The 16,933-nt window shown below is 39.4% G+C and overlaps 1 protein-coding gene across 3 annotated transcripts in view; it reads right to left on the reverse strand.

Annotated features, from left to right (window-relative positions):
* Positions 1-806: 806 nt before the first annotated feature.
* The window catches only part of LOC137183231 (tumor protein p53-inducible protein 11-like), a 37,702-nt gene continuing 21,575 nt past the window's right edge, over positions 807-16,933 (reverse strand). For all 3 annotated transcript variants that reach the window (XM_067590127.1, XM_067590128.1, XM_067590126.1), the window contains 6 exons: positions 11,833-11,972; positions 7,324-7,382; positions 7,094-7,142; positions 6,572-6,668; positions 4,241-4,342; positions 807-3,510 (listed from right to left, as the gene is read on the reverse strand). In XM_067590127.1, coding sequence (XP_067446228.1) covers positions 3,377-3,510; positions 4,241-4,342; positions 6,572-6,668; positions 7,094-7,142; positions 7,324-7,382; positions 11,833-11,961 — 570 coding nt within the window. In that variant the 5' untranslated portion in view covers positions 11,962-11,972 and the 3' untranslated portion in view covers positions 807-3,376. The remainder of the gene's footprint in view (positions 3,511-4,240; positions 4,343-6,571; positions 6,669-7,093; positions 7,143-7,323; positions 7,383-11,832; positions 11,973-16,933) is intronic.

Genomic DNA, 16,933 nt, shown 5'->3' on the forward strand with positions numbered 1-16,933 from the left:
GTGTGTGTGTGTGAGAAGAAATGGGATAGAGAGAGAGAGAGAGCTGGGGTGTGATGGGGATAGGTAGTTAGGAATATGTGCTTAGATATTCCTGGTAGATGGATTTAAACCCAGAGAAAAACATTTTTGACCTGAAGATAATCGTGTTATGACATGTTCAACACCTTCCAAACACAAAACACTAAACAAAAAGTGGGATTACATAACAGATGTATGGTTTCTTTGTTTAGACATGTCAGAACATGTTTTTTGATAACTTGGTGAATGTAAGTACATTTTGCTGAAGGCTCTACCCTTTCAAAGGCGCAGCAAATAGGCGGAAGGCAGCCTGTTCGAGTCTGTTCTGGGCTGCCGGCCACAAAATAAATGTGTATACCTGTACCTAGAAATGAAAGTCTCACCCTTGCTGATGCAACAAGTTGAAGGCCTACCCAGGCACAGAGAAAAACCTGAGTGGAGTTGTACTGTACGTTGTGATGGAGTGGAACACTTTTCTCAGCCTTACGCTTTCCATTGTGTCACTTCACAGTTACGTATTTCTGGTGTTACTGTAAGCCTGTGAATTGGTTGATGTGGACTTTTTTCCCCCAAAATTTAAACATGAATGCATGAGATGAATACATAATCATTCCAGCTGACACTTGGAAGTCCCATGTGGTTGGTTCATAAGTGATAAAACGTACATCCTCACAATGACGTAAGCGTTTAGATTGATACAGGGTCGATGACAGGAAAACTATGTTTCTATCAGAAAGCACAACAAAACAAAACAAAGCTAATTACATCACATTTCAAGTCTTCAAAATAAACTTTTTTTTTTTATTTCAAACTAAATAGTGGAAATCCATGACATTTCATTTTTGAGGTACAATATAGCACATATATACATAAAAACACAATGCTACAACTTGAAACAATTTGACCTGGTATGCTATTCACAACAGTACAATATAGGTTAGATCTACATCAGACAGAATGAACAGCTCAACTTACCATTCCTCTAAGGACACAATTTACCAATGTAATATTTTACTGCTTTACGTCAGAGAACCAGGAGGATGAAAGAGACGTTTCTTTGCCTCCCCTCTTCTGCCCATCCCCCGAAAACTGCCCATCTCTCCTAAAATAACCTGCTTAACAGACCTTTGAACATTTCGCAAGGCTGATGATTTGAGGCCTCTAGTATCGACAGAAATGGAATGACGTTTTTTTTTAACTCCATAATTACCATGCTAGTTAGGACGGAGCAGTAGGTTGGGGCACACAATGTCACTCGGGAGAGCTACATCTAATTAAACACTGGAAAAGGGATAATTACTACTTTTCAGGAGGACGAGAGACCTCACCCATGTTTCACGTTCCCTATCTGACTTGAAAACTCACCCAAGTAAGAAGTACATCTGCCTTGAACGCTGGACTCGCAACTGCAAACCCACAATCACTGTGACCTCAGGACTACTCCCTTCTAGGGCAGGACTGAACGTGGTCATTTGCAACAATATGGACCACCTTTGGAGGAGATCTACTGTAAGCTCCTTGTTCAACTCAAAATTAAGTTTCAAGTTAAAATACACAAAATGAGTTAACTGTCTTTAGAGTGTCTTTTTGACTGGCCTCAGAGTGGACAAATTATCTTTGCTGCCCAAGCTCTAAATCGCTGAGCTGGGATATTGTGTACCTGAGGGCCTGCCAAGGGAGGTAGAAAATGTACTGAACATATTTAGTGGACTAAAACTGCCAAGTGTTGGGTTCTGTCTGTTGTAAAGCACATACAGTTTAACTTTTGTAACACTCAAATTAACTTTTCCTTATAAGGATTTTTGCCATTTTTGGTTAACGCATCCATTCACTGCAGTTGACACCTTTATTTATTTATCTGCTTTGCATCCTTGTTGGTGGCAGCTTGCTACACAGTTCAAGCTATTACTTTTGGTGGATTATATTGCATGCATGATGTCAAAACACAAATGTCACTTAAATAGGTACAAAATTAAGACACACCAAGAGAAAGATCTATCTTTGAAAATCATTTTTAACTAATACTGAACAAGTTCCCTGTTCGGTTCACAAGAACACCACGTGATGGTAAATACTTTTATTTACATATATACAAAAAGTAGGATGCAGTGTTGGTGACTGTTCTTTTAAGTAGTTTTAAGGCAAGACTGAGGATATGGTGTATGTAAAAAAAAAAAAAAAGCTGTGCTACATCACTAAAGAGGAACCAGAGCAGGTTTGTTTGCCCTACACACTGACATGCTCGGCTTGTGAAACTAGCTTTACAGTAAGGTCAGAAATGTTTAAGACTTTCTGTAAGATGACTAAGGTCCTGCCAAACAGTGTACACACAGCTTCGTACATATAGAGAACTGCACTTCCTCTATTCTACAAATGAGTGCACATGTGCATTTATCAGCATTATATGTATTCATCTCAGTAGTGTAAATATTCTGTACAAAACCATTCCTATTCACTTTGGTAGAACTGACTGATATACTTAAAGGAATATAAAATCCACTTTGTCCCTGATTTTTTTTTTTCAATACAGCATTTCTTTTTGGGTTGTCTGAATCTGAAAATGACTGATGGGCATTATTGAGAGTAAAAACTGACCTTAAAGAGTTTCCTCTATGTGCTGACCACACTGTATAAGAAAAGATTAACTGTCACTCATCTAGCATTTAGCTTATCTGGCCTGAATTTTGCACTAAGCACAGTTGATACTTTTTCCATTTGGTATGTTCACTAGATAGCTGTCACATAAGCATGCACAAGCACAGATATTCAGGCTTCACTTTAACATACATACAGTATGAATTGACATCAACAGCATCAAACCGGAAACAAATTTTAGCACAAACTCTTGGTCTTTCAGTGTGATTAAGAGGCAGTATCAAGATGTAATGTTTTTATCAAACAGATAACACTAAATTCTGAATCTGGAAATCATGTAAGTGTACATGAACAACATAGTCAGGTGTTTGAAATTATTCTGTACTGTACGTATTAAACCATGGAACTAGGCAACACAAGAGTGTAATTCACCACAAACTGCTAGCTCCATCTTTATAATAACAGCACTCAGAACTGCACAAAAGGAGGAATGTGTGTCAAGAGGGGCTTGACCTCATAGCCCAGTGAAGGAGTAATTCACTTTCACTATGAAGTTTCTAGTTCTTGTTGTAGAGTCTGGAATGTGAGACTGTGCTCATCTGTTAAATATTGGGGGTTACAATAGGCTAGGTCCCATTGGAAGGGGCAGAGAACTGGCAAAGTAGTGCTCCAAGCCCCAATCAAATAACAATCCAAACCTTCTGACCCCACGTTTGTGACCTGTGTTCAGCTGTCCCCTCCCTGGAAGTATTGTGCAGGCAGTTCAGATCTTCTTTGGCTTGCGGCCCAGGTGGTAGTAGTAAGCCATGGTGACCGCCAGGAAGAGCACTCGACTGAGAAGCAGGAGTATGGCAGCATTGGGCAGGATGCCAATCTCCATTAAGGTGATGGATGTCACTGAAACCACAGAGCAACGCGGTTAGCAGTAAAAATCTGACTTTAATTATTAGCAAAAGGCACATGGTTTTCTGATCATTATTAACCTTTGGATATTGGATATTAAAGGACAGGTTCTCATTTTTTCAAGTCTGTCAAGTCACATGCCCGTGTGTACATTGTAAGAGTTATCAGGTGCTGCAATTGTCAATCTATAACTATACAAGTCAAGCAAATATTGCCTAAAGTTAGTCTTTTTGGTACAAAATCCCCTCTTTGTGTTACCATGGACAGCATTCGTTGCTGAGCTGCAGTGGAGGAATAGTGACACAAACAGGGAATTTTGAACTAAAAAGACTGTAACTTTGGAATAACCCCACTTGATTTGTGTAACTCAGACTGCTGAAGCCTCATATAAGGTTAAGTGGAACTTTAGAAGTAATTTTTCCACAACGCCAGTATAGACAGGAGGAAGATTACAGCGAAAAGCTATTTCCATATATGTGTGGGCATGTGAGTATCGTTTTAAGACACACTTGAAAAGATGTAAATCCTTCCTTTAATATAGTGCAAAGCTGTGACTGCACATGATAAACACAAGAGGGCAGTATCAACACATACATGTGCAAAATGCTGGTGTTATATCAATTCTGACTATCAAAACAAGATTAAAAAAGGGAGATATCTGATGCTGTGATTTAACAGCTATTGGAAACCATTGACTGGAACTCGTAGAGAAAATTATAATTACCTAGAAACTGAACAGCAAAGTAGCAAGCTTCACTGAGCAGAGTCCACTGGATGACGATCTTCTCTGCTGTGTAGAGACCATTCCACATGATGAGGGCCAGGCCTGGAGAAGGATGAGATAAAGGGCAATTTATAGGTTCAGGGGCATGGGAATAAAAACAAAACAAAAAACAAAACAAAAAAAAAGAGAGAGGACGCTCAGGAAAGAAGACTCCTACACATCCGAGAGCAATTCCACTGACAAAACTACTATGAGAACAGTTTACTTGCAGCTGGACTCCAACTGTAACATATGATGCCGTGTACACACGGTGATAATTGGCCTACTGATTCCGTTGAATGCTCTGACTCACTGATTGTGAAAAAAGCTCGTGCTCCCTCATCTCATTCCTTGCCATTCTTCCAGTTAATTTTCCTGCATTTCACTCCCACTCACCCACACAAACACACACAAACACAAACACACACAAACACACACACACCAGTGAGGCTATGGAAACAAGCAGGGGTGGGCAGAAAGGTGGGAGGGCTGATGGACTGTATCCTCTCCATACCATGTTCCATCTGTGTGGCAGATGAGACCCCATCCTTCGACCTCTTTACTGCTCCTTGTCTTGTAAGACATCACCTTTTTTTTTCTTTCTAATCCCCACAGCCCTGTTGACATTTAAAATAGAAAGAAGCCCGTCTCTTGTTGGTTTTATGAGATTGAAAGCTGGTTCATTCACATCTTCCTCCACGGTGCTGTGGTTTTATCTGTCCTTAGGAAATGCAGTAATTCTTTATCATGCAGAGGGTTATTTTTTTTATTTGTTCAGATTTTACGTTGCTCAGCTTTATCAGGATACATGCATATTACGGTAGTGTGTGGTTTCTCCCTAGTCTTCCCATAAATTTCTTGAAGGAAGGTGGTTGACATATTACAGTAGATAGATGGACTATCTTGTGGTAGAGCTGAAACAATTTATTAAATAATCTTTGTTGATAGACACAAAATTAATCTGCAACTCTTTTGATAATCAATTTAAGTCATTTTTTCCCAGTAAAAATGCAAAACATTAGTTGGTTCCAACTTGTCAGTTGTGAGTAATTTCTAATTTTCTGTTTTATATCATTATATACGGAATATCTTTGGGTTATGAAGTCAATTTGAAAACCTCACTTTGGGCTTTAGGAAATTTTCATATTACCCAACAGTTAATCAAGAAGCAAGAAAATAATCAGCAGATTCAGCGATAATGAAAATAATCATTAGTTGCATTCCTTCTTCTATATATCTATAAAAGGACAACATATAGTATAAAATACTGTATGTTAAGCCTTTGTTCTCACCCTTCTTTCTTTTCCTACCCATCCCCGCTTACTTTCCCATCAAGGAGCAACCTGTGTGCTTCCTGCCTCTCTGTCAGTCATGTTGTGCCTCTTCCTAGAGCCATCGTAAAACCTGTAATCACTAACAGAGTGACTGACTCACCAACTTGCCTGACAGCCTTGTCTCAAACAAAGGCCATTAAAATAATTGGTCACATCTCCAATATAAATTCCATGTAAGAGGGAGCAAAACACAAACGCCATAATTACTCCGCATATTGACGAGCATTGACTGTCCCCTGGTGATGGCACAGCACCGAAAAGCTAAAAAGCTCAATTTAATGTGTGATTGAGTAAGCGAGCTGGAAAATCTTCATGTAGAGTAATATGTTGTCTCCTCTCCAAGTCCCAGACCAGCTTGTGCACACATACAGTACCAGTCAAAAGTTTGGACACACCTTCCCATTCAGTTGAATGAGAAAGTGTGTCCAAACTTTTGACTGGTACTGTGTACAGTACACACACTGTCCTGACATCCCCCACTGTGTTCCCACAGGATTTAGAGCTGACATGTGAGGCCACAGAAACAAAGGTGACTGGAACAGTTGCTGTTAGTATTCTGGAGAACTGGTCTTTGTACTCCTGTTATCGCCCTCATAGTGAACTGTAGAAACATAGATCTGAATCAAACCATATAGCCTCTGTTTATAGCCTAAAGGGATGATTTTTCAGCAAAAAGAAAGCTTTTTGTACATTATGAGCACTTGTGTGTGAATAGTAATGAATGCATTTCATGGCATTATCACAACAGACCACGTGCTGTAGACCAGTGTATATTTTTAGCATATATATAAATAAATAACAAAAACATTGTGTTTCAGCATCATTGCAGTACAGTGAATGTACTCCCTCATGCATAGCTGCAGCACAGTGAATATACAGCAGCTACGCGTGAAGAAGCATCAATGAATTGCTTTGAGCATTTATTTAACTTTCTTGCATCTTCGGGCATCAGACTCACTTAGCAGTGCTCCTCCATAAAGGCGAATGGAGATGCTGGTTGTGGAAAGCTCCTCCTCAAAAATAACCTCATAGAGTTGGTTGGGAAACATCAGGGCCTGGATAAGAAAACAACAATAAAACTCTGTAATAACAACACAAGAGCATTATATCCTCCCCAAATGCCCCAAAAAAGTCCCTCCAAAATAGAGCAGCAATGACAGACAAAGTCTTCCTGTTTATCAGTTAGAATGAAACACTGGAGATACTGAACATTCAGGTGGCACAGCTGACAAAGACTGAACTGTTTCTCCAGATGTCTCTCGCTGATAAGTTGGAAAAGAATCTACATTTGTTCATTGCTGATTTTTTGCTATTTGTAAAATGAGCGTGTCATAACAGCATACAAATGTAAATGCATAATTGTATATTGATGGACTTATAAGACTGAGTGAAGACTTCCTTAATAGCATAAATGACTAAGTTTTCAAAAATAAATGCGAAACAACTTCTTCACTGTGTTGATAATTAAAGCTTCACTTACCATCAGGGCCATAACTGTGAAACCCACAGCTGAGGTGAGTATCCACACCCTAAGAAAAGAGATATGAGGTATGTGTGCTGCCTGCAACCAATACTGACTGTGAATTTGTTTTCTCAGAGTTTACAACATGTTGAACATTAGTGGAAATGATACATTAAATATATGACCTTACACAGTCTGCTGTGTTAACTGTGAGCTGCTATTGAGTAGCTGAGCAGCTGAAATCTTACCTAAGCCCGATAGGCTCTCGCACTGCAAACTTCATCTCATTTCCGAGCATCTGACTGATCTGTGAGTGAACAAGGCAAGACAAAAGAAAAAGGAAATGAGTTATGAGGAGGCAAATGTAATAGCAATCATGTCATATTAATGGATATCTATTATGACAACCGTCAACAAAGCAGAAAGCACCCTCCATGGAAGTGGATATAAGGTTTCTAGCACATTTGTAGCCAGCTACTGGAAAGAGGCAAATTAAACAAACCAGTGAAGAGAAAAGAAGAGAGACTGAGTGTCAGAGAAGGACCTATTAAGATGTTAATTAGAGACTGTAAATGTTTTCACCTTCTTAATCACCCCCTGAAGATTACGAGGGTGTGTGTCATAACAACATCTTCCCGTGAATTCTGGATGAATAACTACCGAGTGTGTGCCAGAAGAAAAACCTTTTTCCTACAAATTATCTTAATCTAAGCAACACACCATACCACTCAATACTCAATTTATAATCCTGAAAGCCTGAAGCAGTTAGTTAGACATTTTTTTGACAAATTGAAAGCTACAGTCACACTGTTTATTAGTGACTGATTGTTCATCTCGTATACATACAAAAACAGTACAAAAACAGGAACAGTTAATATTTCGTAAAATGCCACCAAAATTAATATTATCACATGAATTTCCCTTGCAATATCTGTTGGAATAAGCATCTCTTATCATAAATGCTACAAGATGCTGAAATGCTAATGACAGGCAACGAAATTTTCTAAATCTGCTCCATCAGGCACAAATAAATTCATGTGGCCCCTCTCTCAAACAAAAACAATATAAAACACCCAAACGACTATCTGAGGGCAGGTTTATTGAGGTACTGAAACACGTAATTCATTAGTTGATCGACAGAAAATATATCTATGACACATTTGATAATCAATTAATCATTTAAGCCATTTATTCAAGAGAAAATGACAAATGTTTGCTGGTTGCAGCTTCTAAAATGTGAGGATTTGCTTTGGGTTTTGGACAGTTGGTCAGACAAAGCAAGCAATTTGAAGACATCATAATTATGATTTTCTGACATTTTATAGACAAAAAAAATATTAGATAAAAAAAATAATCAACCGATTAATCAATAATTAAAATAGCTGCAAGCAAGTAGTGGGCAAAAGCACCATGCTGTTTGCATTATGTAAAGTGCATTCAAGAGGAATTGCAAGGAGGTAAACAAACTGCCCCAGATAATCAAACCCAGATTCCCGCTGAAACAGACGAACCTGTTTCAGTTGGTTTGTTACACGCCCTTAGAAACTCTTTGGAAAAGGCCCGTCACTTTCAAAAAATACTGGAAGGTGACTGAATGAACCTCACTGTAGTAACACCTAAACCTCTCCTGTAGATAGGTTTAGGTGTTTGGTCGCTGTTTGGACGCTGATTGGTCCAAACCACTGGTGGTTCAGCCACAAACTCATGACTTGAAGCCTGACAAAAAGGATTCTCGAATGATCTCGCGAATCCAGCTGCCTCGCAAGGTAATGAACAGACAGTAAATTACAGAGAAATTACAATAAAAGTTGGCTGTGAAGTTCAGTTCCTTCATCCAAAGCCTTTAACGATTTCTCTTCATCATCAAGCATCCCTTCCTTCAAAAACGGTTCTTGTGTTGCAGTCAGACATAGCATCACTGAAACTAAAAATACACTGAAGCATGAAAACCACTAAGGCAGATAAGATGAATCATTTTCTGGCTAGCAATGTTTACAGAGAACTCACTATCAATTGGAAAGTAGTTTTCTACTTGACGAGCCCGTGAAATGTCAGAGTGAATGAAACAAAACGATTCATGTCATATACTAGAAAGATCAAGACGAGGGTTTTGTCTTCTACCATTTCCCACCATGTAAATGTTATCAAGTTATGTGATGAGAAATAACAATATTATGTTAATTATAACAATATCAACTTGCATACTTTGCTTGCAAGACCTCCCATCAAAAGTGACTTTCCTTACTTTATCTCAGCCTTTAGTGGAATCATATCATATCATGTTGTCATGTTAGTGTTTTCAAATTTCTGTTAATGATTCTTAGCAAACTGTAATTAAAAACAACATTTGTTAATGAAGGTTTTATTTTACACATGAAGAGTTTGCTCTCATGTAATGCATAACATTGGAACGCAGTTCATAGCTTTGATTTTACCCAAGTCCTCCAGCTGTATTCTCAAAGTACATCAGTGTGAAAACCATTACTCTAAATCAGTGAAACGTGCTTGCCATATCTAAACATTTAAACTAACATAAAATGTATGACAATATTTATGCTTGTGTGCATTTGTGCACTGGCCTGTATATTCCCATGCATAAACAAACAAATGGTGTCTTTGATCTCAGAGCCCTTAAGAAAGGACTCCCATGAATCTTCGCTCCTAGAAACATTACAGATAAAGAGTTACAGACTAGAGTCATTACATGCCTCCATGTGCTTTGACTGAAGTGCCTGTACATGAATTGATCTGTGCCAGCTGTGATGACGTGACAAGGTGAATCAGCCTTCCTGTGCCATAGTTTCAGGGGCTGTTTTTGACAGGAACACATAAATATTCATGACTGGCATGAGAAATACTCAAAGGGAACTGAGTGTCAACTGATGGCATGAGGTGGCTTATGGTGGAATAGAGTGGAAGGGAGAGAGGGAGAAATAGGAAAAGGAAGAAATACACAATGCTGTTTGTGGAGAGACGCTTAATCACAGCTGCTATGGCCCGGCTGTGTCGTCAATCACTCAGTCAGCAACATTCAGTAAACAAAGGGCAACTCTTCAGCCAGAGAGCATGAAAAATGCTCAGGCAAAATAGAATCCATTTTCCTATGACTTCAAATTTGATTGTTTACGCCTCTCATCTGATGGATTTTGCCAGTTTGTGGAATCACATTAAGTAGATAGTGATCACTGTTTTATGTGTCTCAGTGGTAGTTGAGACATATATTCTCGCTGTCAGACTGGTTTTTGCTGCATGACCTTAACACTGAAGTACTATACCAGTGGTTTAAAGAAGCTGACAGTACCAGCAATATCTCTCGGCACAATTCACATATTGTTGCATAAATAGAAAGCCTTCAATCTAATTTAAGTATTAGTAATAGGAACAGTATTCTTATCTCGAAGCAGTAAAAGAGGCAGGAAGAGACAGTCAGCAGCCTACAGGAACACTTCCTCCCTTTGTTTACAAGGACCACAAGGATGAAGTCAAATTGCTTCCCCTTCAAACCAACTCTTGCTATGCAGCTAACCTTTAATTTTGGGTCCCATGGGCCTCTTTACCACAAACACTTGTGGCAAGGATAACTGGAACAACTCAACAATAACAGCACATTGTAGGAGAACAATTACATTGTAAGAGCAACCATTTAATTTCTAAATTAGGGTCAATGTCACAGTTAAATAGGGAAACCCACTATTCAAAACAACACATACAATAGACCACATTGTATTGTGTTACTGTACTTTGCATAGACCGATACTGAATCACCATACAATCATTACAGCCGGTATTTAACCTCAAGAATCTTTGTCAAATCAAAAAACCTTCATGAATATTGAGGTATTAAGTGTTTCTCTCTCTATTAGTATAATATATCTGTCTCCGTCAGTATGCTCCATGAAAGGGATCTGAGTGGCAGATGTCTGGCTTAGTCTCCTTGCTAAAAAATTAAGAGAGAAAACAAACACTCAGGAGGGCTGAGAAAAGGGGGCCGACATGTCATCACAAGCGATCAGCCACCACCGTATGTCTGCTCCCTTCTGTTCTCCTCACTTCTCCCACTTGCCTAATGAATATTTCAGTGAGGAACAGTTTGCTCAGCCTATGCTCGTTGTAATGCAATCTGATTTTTTTTTAAAAAAAAAAACAACAAAAAAACAAAAAATTGGAATCTTGATATTTGAGCCCTTTGAAACGGAACAAGACAGTATTGTCTTCCTGAAAGTGTGCAGCTCGACATGAATATGACAAGTGTTTCCGTTTCTGCTGGCATGAACCGGCATGTGTGCTATTGTGTTTTGGTTCACATCGCTGTACATTGTCCATTTGTGCAAATACATGTGAGGCAGGAATATAATACATGCGATGCAAGAGGCAGGGAGTCTCCCACGGGAGCCAGTCACATCTCAGTGAAGCTGCGGGAGCTCTTGGGATTACGTGATCTACATTCACTGAAGCATAAAGAGCAAATGCACACAATGGGACACTATGAAAGTGATGAGCCAATTAGCAGCCCATTGTAGCTTTTAAAAGGAATCCATAGCTCTTCTCGGGGTTAATGAATGCATCTGTGGTTGGGTGCCATTTTTGCTTATGCATTGCTGCAGTGTCATCCATTTGAGTGATGATGGTTTAACACATGTGCTTACATTTCTAAGTTGTTTGTTGCACTAATGCACCAGCTATTTGCCTTTGTTATCCGCATTACTGCCCATATTGAATAAAAATTACTGGAATATGTTCATGTGATGTAATCTGACCTTTGAGCGGTGCACTTCGCCATCATCATCCTCCCCACCGACTCCAAGGATCTTCCGGCTCTTCAGACGGCTTATTAAGTCTGTCTGACTGTGCTTCTTCATCAGAGGAGCGTGAGGTTTAGAAGCCATGGTGGACACACCTGACAAAGAAGTGGAAAGAGAGGTTCACAAGAGGCATAAAGCAGGGAAGGCAATCAGTGGGTGCATGGCAATATTGTTGGAGGGGATGGTGGTAAACGAATGAACAAAATAGGGAGAGAATTGGAAAGAAAAAGGGACGAAAAGAGAAAAAATGTGGATATTTTATAGAATTTTTAGTTTCCAAACCATTGTAAGGAATATGTGTGGAGTTTTACCTCTGTTATTACCCCTCTCTTAGAAGAAGACACCTCTACAGCATAGGCAGGAAGAGGCATCTAGCAATCTACCAATAATCCCCTTGAGGACTTCACTTATGCAACACAATTACATAACATGGGTCTAGCAAATACACGCAACCCATAAAACCTTCCTCTTAAGTCAGAATGGACTCAGGGGGCCAGATGTCCTCAAGGTCTGCCGAGAGGCCAATAGGGAGAGGTGCCAGCTCAAAGAGCCAATGGATCTGATAGTGACACGGGCTATTGCCTTACACACATATATACAAACACACACACACACACACACACACACACACACGTAATTGGAGATGGGCCTTCTAAAGACTGAGGGTCTCACTGTCCATATTGACAAGTTCCATTGACAACAAGTGACTCAGTAAGTGGAAGGTGGTTTTGGTGTCGACCAGTATTGACGACACGGCAATACGCCCTAACCTTGGCTACAGACATACGTATGTCTCATCTGAAATAAACAGTCAATGGCCTTTTCTTCCAACAATTATTTCATCTTCTAGTTTCCTTCCTTTGCTTCTAGTTTATTATAATTTCTAGCTTTAAGCTGTGAGCACGACTTATTTTTATCTCCACATGCTGTGATTAAAACAGACCAAAGCCACAGTGTTGCTCTGCCAGGCAGCTATGTTGGTAAGTTATAAAAATATATTTCTTAACCAACAAGTTGTGAAAAAAGAACTTTGGTTATCCTTTAGCAGTCAGAAAGTTCAATTCACTTTTAAACCGAAACAATAAGGTTTTAAAAACCTAATTACTTTTGTATCTGTTTTTGAAACCATAGTCTTACACTAACTTTATTTGAGGTTTATTTTTTTAATAATTACAGTCAAACAATCATTTTGTCAATGTGAACAAATAGCAATAACTGTATGACAAACATTTATGTGCAATTTATTTGTACTTTTATGTCTATGTTGGCTGTTGACTGTGTTTGCAGGATACACTGCGGTGGTCCTATTGATCAGTGTTAATGAATATTGCCTGTGGATACAATGGGGACAAGTAATAGAGATAGCACAACGCGTCATACTCTGAAATCCACGCCCACCAGAGAGGAAAACAATCTGTGCCGTAATATGCAACCAAGAGCCGAAATGTTAACAAAATTACTGTAGTCAGCTAAAAACATTAGATTTCAGCATGTCAAAGGATTATTTTAGCATCTTATGTCTACCAGAGAGGAAAAGAAGTTTGTAGCATATGCTGAAACCCATTACATTGTATATGTTAAGATGCAATACATGAATACAAGGGCTGATATCTCGTCTACAGTACAGTAGAGAGCGCACAACTGTATTGCAAACACCACTGTATAACAGGCTGGCATGACACTTTTCAAAGCTGTTATGGCGAGTACAGTTGCTAAACATAGGCAGGGAAATTACACGCACGGACACGCAATCTTTTCCCATTCAGGCTCTTTCTACAGTTCGCATTTCAGCTGAATGCAGGTTAGCTATTCTGTGATTTAAACATCAATTAAAAACACTGTATACCTTTCAATTCAACACCTTTTTTTTTTTTTTTTACTTTCAGCCTGCGTGTTGTCTGTGACTGGCAGCCTATCCAGGTATATGTGTCATTTTTATGGAAGTTTTTGAGCTACAGGCTGTCCGTGCAGCACAGTTCGGGTCTGTCTCTTCCACCACACTGCACACAGCCCTGTAACCACTTTTGTCTTCTTAAAGGCTTAGTTTTTCAGTTTGGCAGCTTATAAAAACTTAGTTGTGGGTTCTTTACCCTGCTGGTAGTGCATCCCACCACACAGCAGCTTTTAAGCGTTTTTATGTTGTATGCACGTTCACTCAATACGAAGTCAATGGAGAGCAATGAATTGTTTTCCCCTCCAGGGTGGGCGGGACTTAATTGCACTGTCTCTACAGTCAAATCAAGAGAGATCATCATTGACTCAATAATGTAACCTCTGTGGTTCAACTGGAGGCAAAAAGGCATGCACAAACATGTGTGCACACACACAATGGGATGGTTTGTCTAAAAATTGATGGCTACTCCACAGGGCAATTCTCTAGAGGAGTAAAACAAGAGCAATTATTGAACTACTCTCCCAAGGATGACGACAGCACCTCTAACACAGAGCTTTGTCCGCGGGAAAGAAAAAAAAAAAATCAGTGCTACCGGAAAAACAACACAAAGTGTTCAGTTTTCCACCAAATAGGAAGTGTGTGATCACAGTTAACAGGCACAACGCATCAAATAAATACTACCAAACACTTGGTTTTCTTACAGAGGCCAAATGACCCAGCTAAACTGCACAGGAGAAAATACAATAGTTATTGGACATGCTATCATGATACATAAATTTGTGCTGAAACAATTGGTGCTTTAATTTATCAACATTTTTCAAACTAATTAATCAATAAAGTTATGAAATGATTTGCTGCTTATTTTTTTTCATAGTCTGCTAAATTTAATATATTTTGGATTTTGAACTTCTTGTGAGACAAAATTAGCAATTAGAAGATATCACTCTGGCTAAATGATTCATAATAATACTACTAACAAGTTTAAAGGACCAGTGTGTAAGATTTAGTGGCATCTAGTGGCGAGGTTGCAGATTGCAACCAAATGAATACCCCTCCGCCTCCCCTTCTAAGCATATAGGAGAACCTACAGTGACGAAATGCAAAAGGCCCTCTCTAGAGCCAGCGTTTGGTTTGTCCGTTCTGGGCTACTATTGAAACGTGGCGGTACAACGTGGTGGCCTCAGTGGAAGGGACCCGCTCCCTATGTAGATATAAAGGGCTCATTCTAAGGTAACAAAAACACAACAATTCTTATTTTCAGGTGATTATACACAAATTAAAACATACTTATGAATATTCAATTTCTGCCAAGTCCGTTCCATTAGATGCCACAAAATCTTACACACTGGTCTTTTAACTGCTATGTAAATAAACATGTTGTAGGTTGCGGCCCTACTTGGACAGCATCACACTGTAAGGTCTTCCTAATACTTTGTTCTTCTCACCCCCACTTCCTGCCACCCCATGTGTGTTTGGGAGGAACAGAAAGGTGGGAACTAGAAAGTCTGCTAATCTGAGTGCATTTCTATCTGAGAAACATATGGCAAGGCTTGACAACATTTCCTTGTAAACATGGACATACATAGGATTGCAGAAGTCAGTGAAGGTTACACAGTATGTGTTCAGGCTTCTGTTGTTCCACTTGGACTCTCACACAGCCAATGAAGCACTAGACTTTCCCTTTTTTTTTTAACTAAAATGTATCAGTGCACTCTGAATGATTGTGATTCCACATTCGACTGAGGCTAAATTAGGTTATTTATCAGATAAAATTGAATGTCTATTACATAAGGAAAACAATGGTTTTCATTTTCGATCAAGCAGTAAAATGATCTATAAAGTGTACCACCGTGGGCCCAATTTGCTGTATTACATTCCATTCTTTGTAATGTGATCATTACAGATGTGCATTGCTATATCAGGGAAATAATATATTGTTCGACCCTAACCTCAAATGAATTCCATGGAGACAATTGACCAGTTGTATTCCACAACCTCCTCATTCATAGGAAATAGGCACATCATCCTTCCTTGCTTTCATTGCCACTTCACTGGGCTTGTCAGACGCTACAAGAGAAAACCTGCATTGCACTGACATCCCTGTAAATGATGCAAAACTACAGCAGTGACTCCCTGAATGTCTGTCTGCTCTAACACTATGACCCCATCAACATCTGTGATAACGCAGTAAATAAAACATACCTCACTGTACGAACTGATAAATCACACATTTTTCCTACATGCTAAAATAACCTTGCATGATTTCCCTTCGTATCTATCCAACACTGCTTCTTGACTTGCCAGAGTAATGCTGATACAGTTGCCTAGCAACTGCCAATGGGCCAATCTCTTCTTCATTATTGAAAGCACCTTTCATGATTGCAACCACCTTTGATGAGGTCTCTGCTGAGAGCCACCAGTGACTCCACTATCATTCTCCTTGCTATCCAGGTGACATTTAAAGATAGATGAAGCGACTTCGATCCGTATTCAGTCAACTGGAGTACAGACATGCTTTCCTAATGAGCGGCTTGTTGTCAGCGCAAAAGACTTAGGAGAGGACAACTTCAAAGTTTAAAAAGTATATAAATGGTTGGTAGAGTAGCGGTCTTCTTCAGAAACACAACAATTGAAACAAATGTTACATACTGTTTACAGGTACAGTGCCCCCCCCCCCACACACACACGCTGTGAAACCCCTAACTAAGATCAGGTGCAACCTATTGCCTTCAGAAGTCACATAATTACTTAAATAGAGTCCACCTGTGTGCAATTTAATCTCAATATAAATACACCTGTTCCGTGAAGGCCTCAGAGTTTGTTAGAGAACATTACTAAACAAACAGCATCATGAAGACCAAGGAGCTCACCAAACACGTCAGGGATAAAGTTTTAGAGAAGTACCAAGCAGGATTAGGTTAAGACTGGAATGGTTTAAGGCAAAGAATGTTAATGTCTTAGAATGGTCCCGTGAAAGCCCAGACCTCAATCCAATTGAGAATCTGCGGCTAGACTTGAAAATTGCTGTTCACAGACGGTCCCCATCCAATCTGACTGAGCTTGAGCTATTTTGCCAAGAAGAATGGGGAAAACTGCAGTCTCTAGATGTGTAAAGCTGGTAGAGACATATCCCAACAGACTTGCTGCTGTAAGTGCAGTGAA

The sequence above is a fragment of the Thunnus thynnus genome, chromosome 5, assembly GCF_963924715.1.
Source record: "Thunnus thynnus chromosome 5, fThuThy2.1, whole genome shotgun sequence".
NCBI lineage: Eukaryota > Metazoa > Chordata > Actinopteri > Scombriformes > Scombridae > Thunnus > Thunnus thynnus.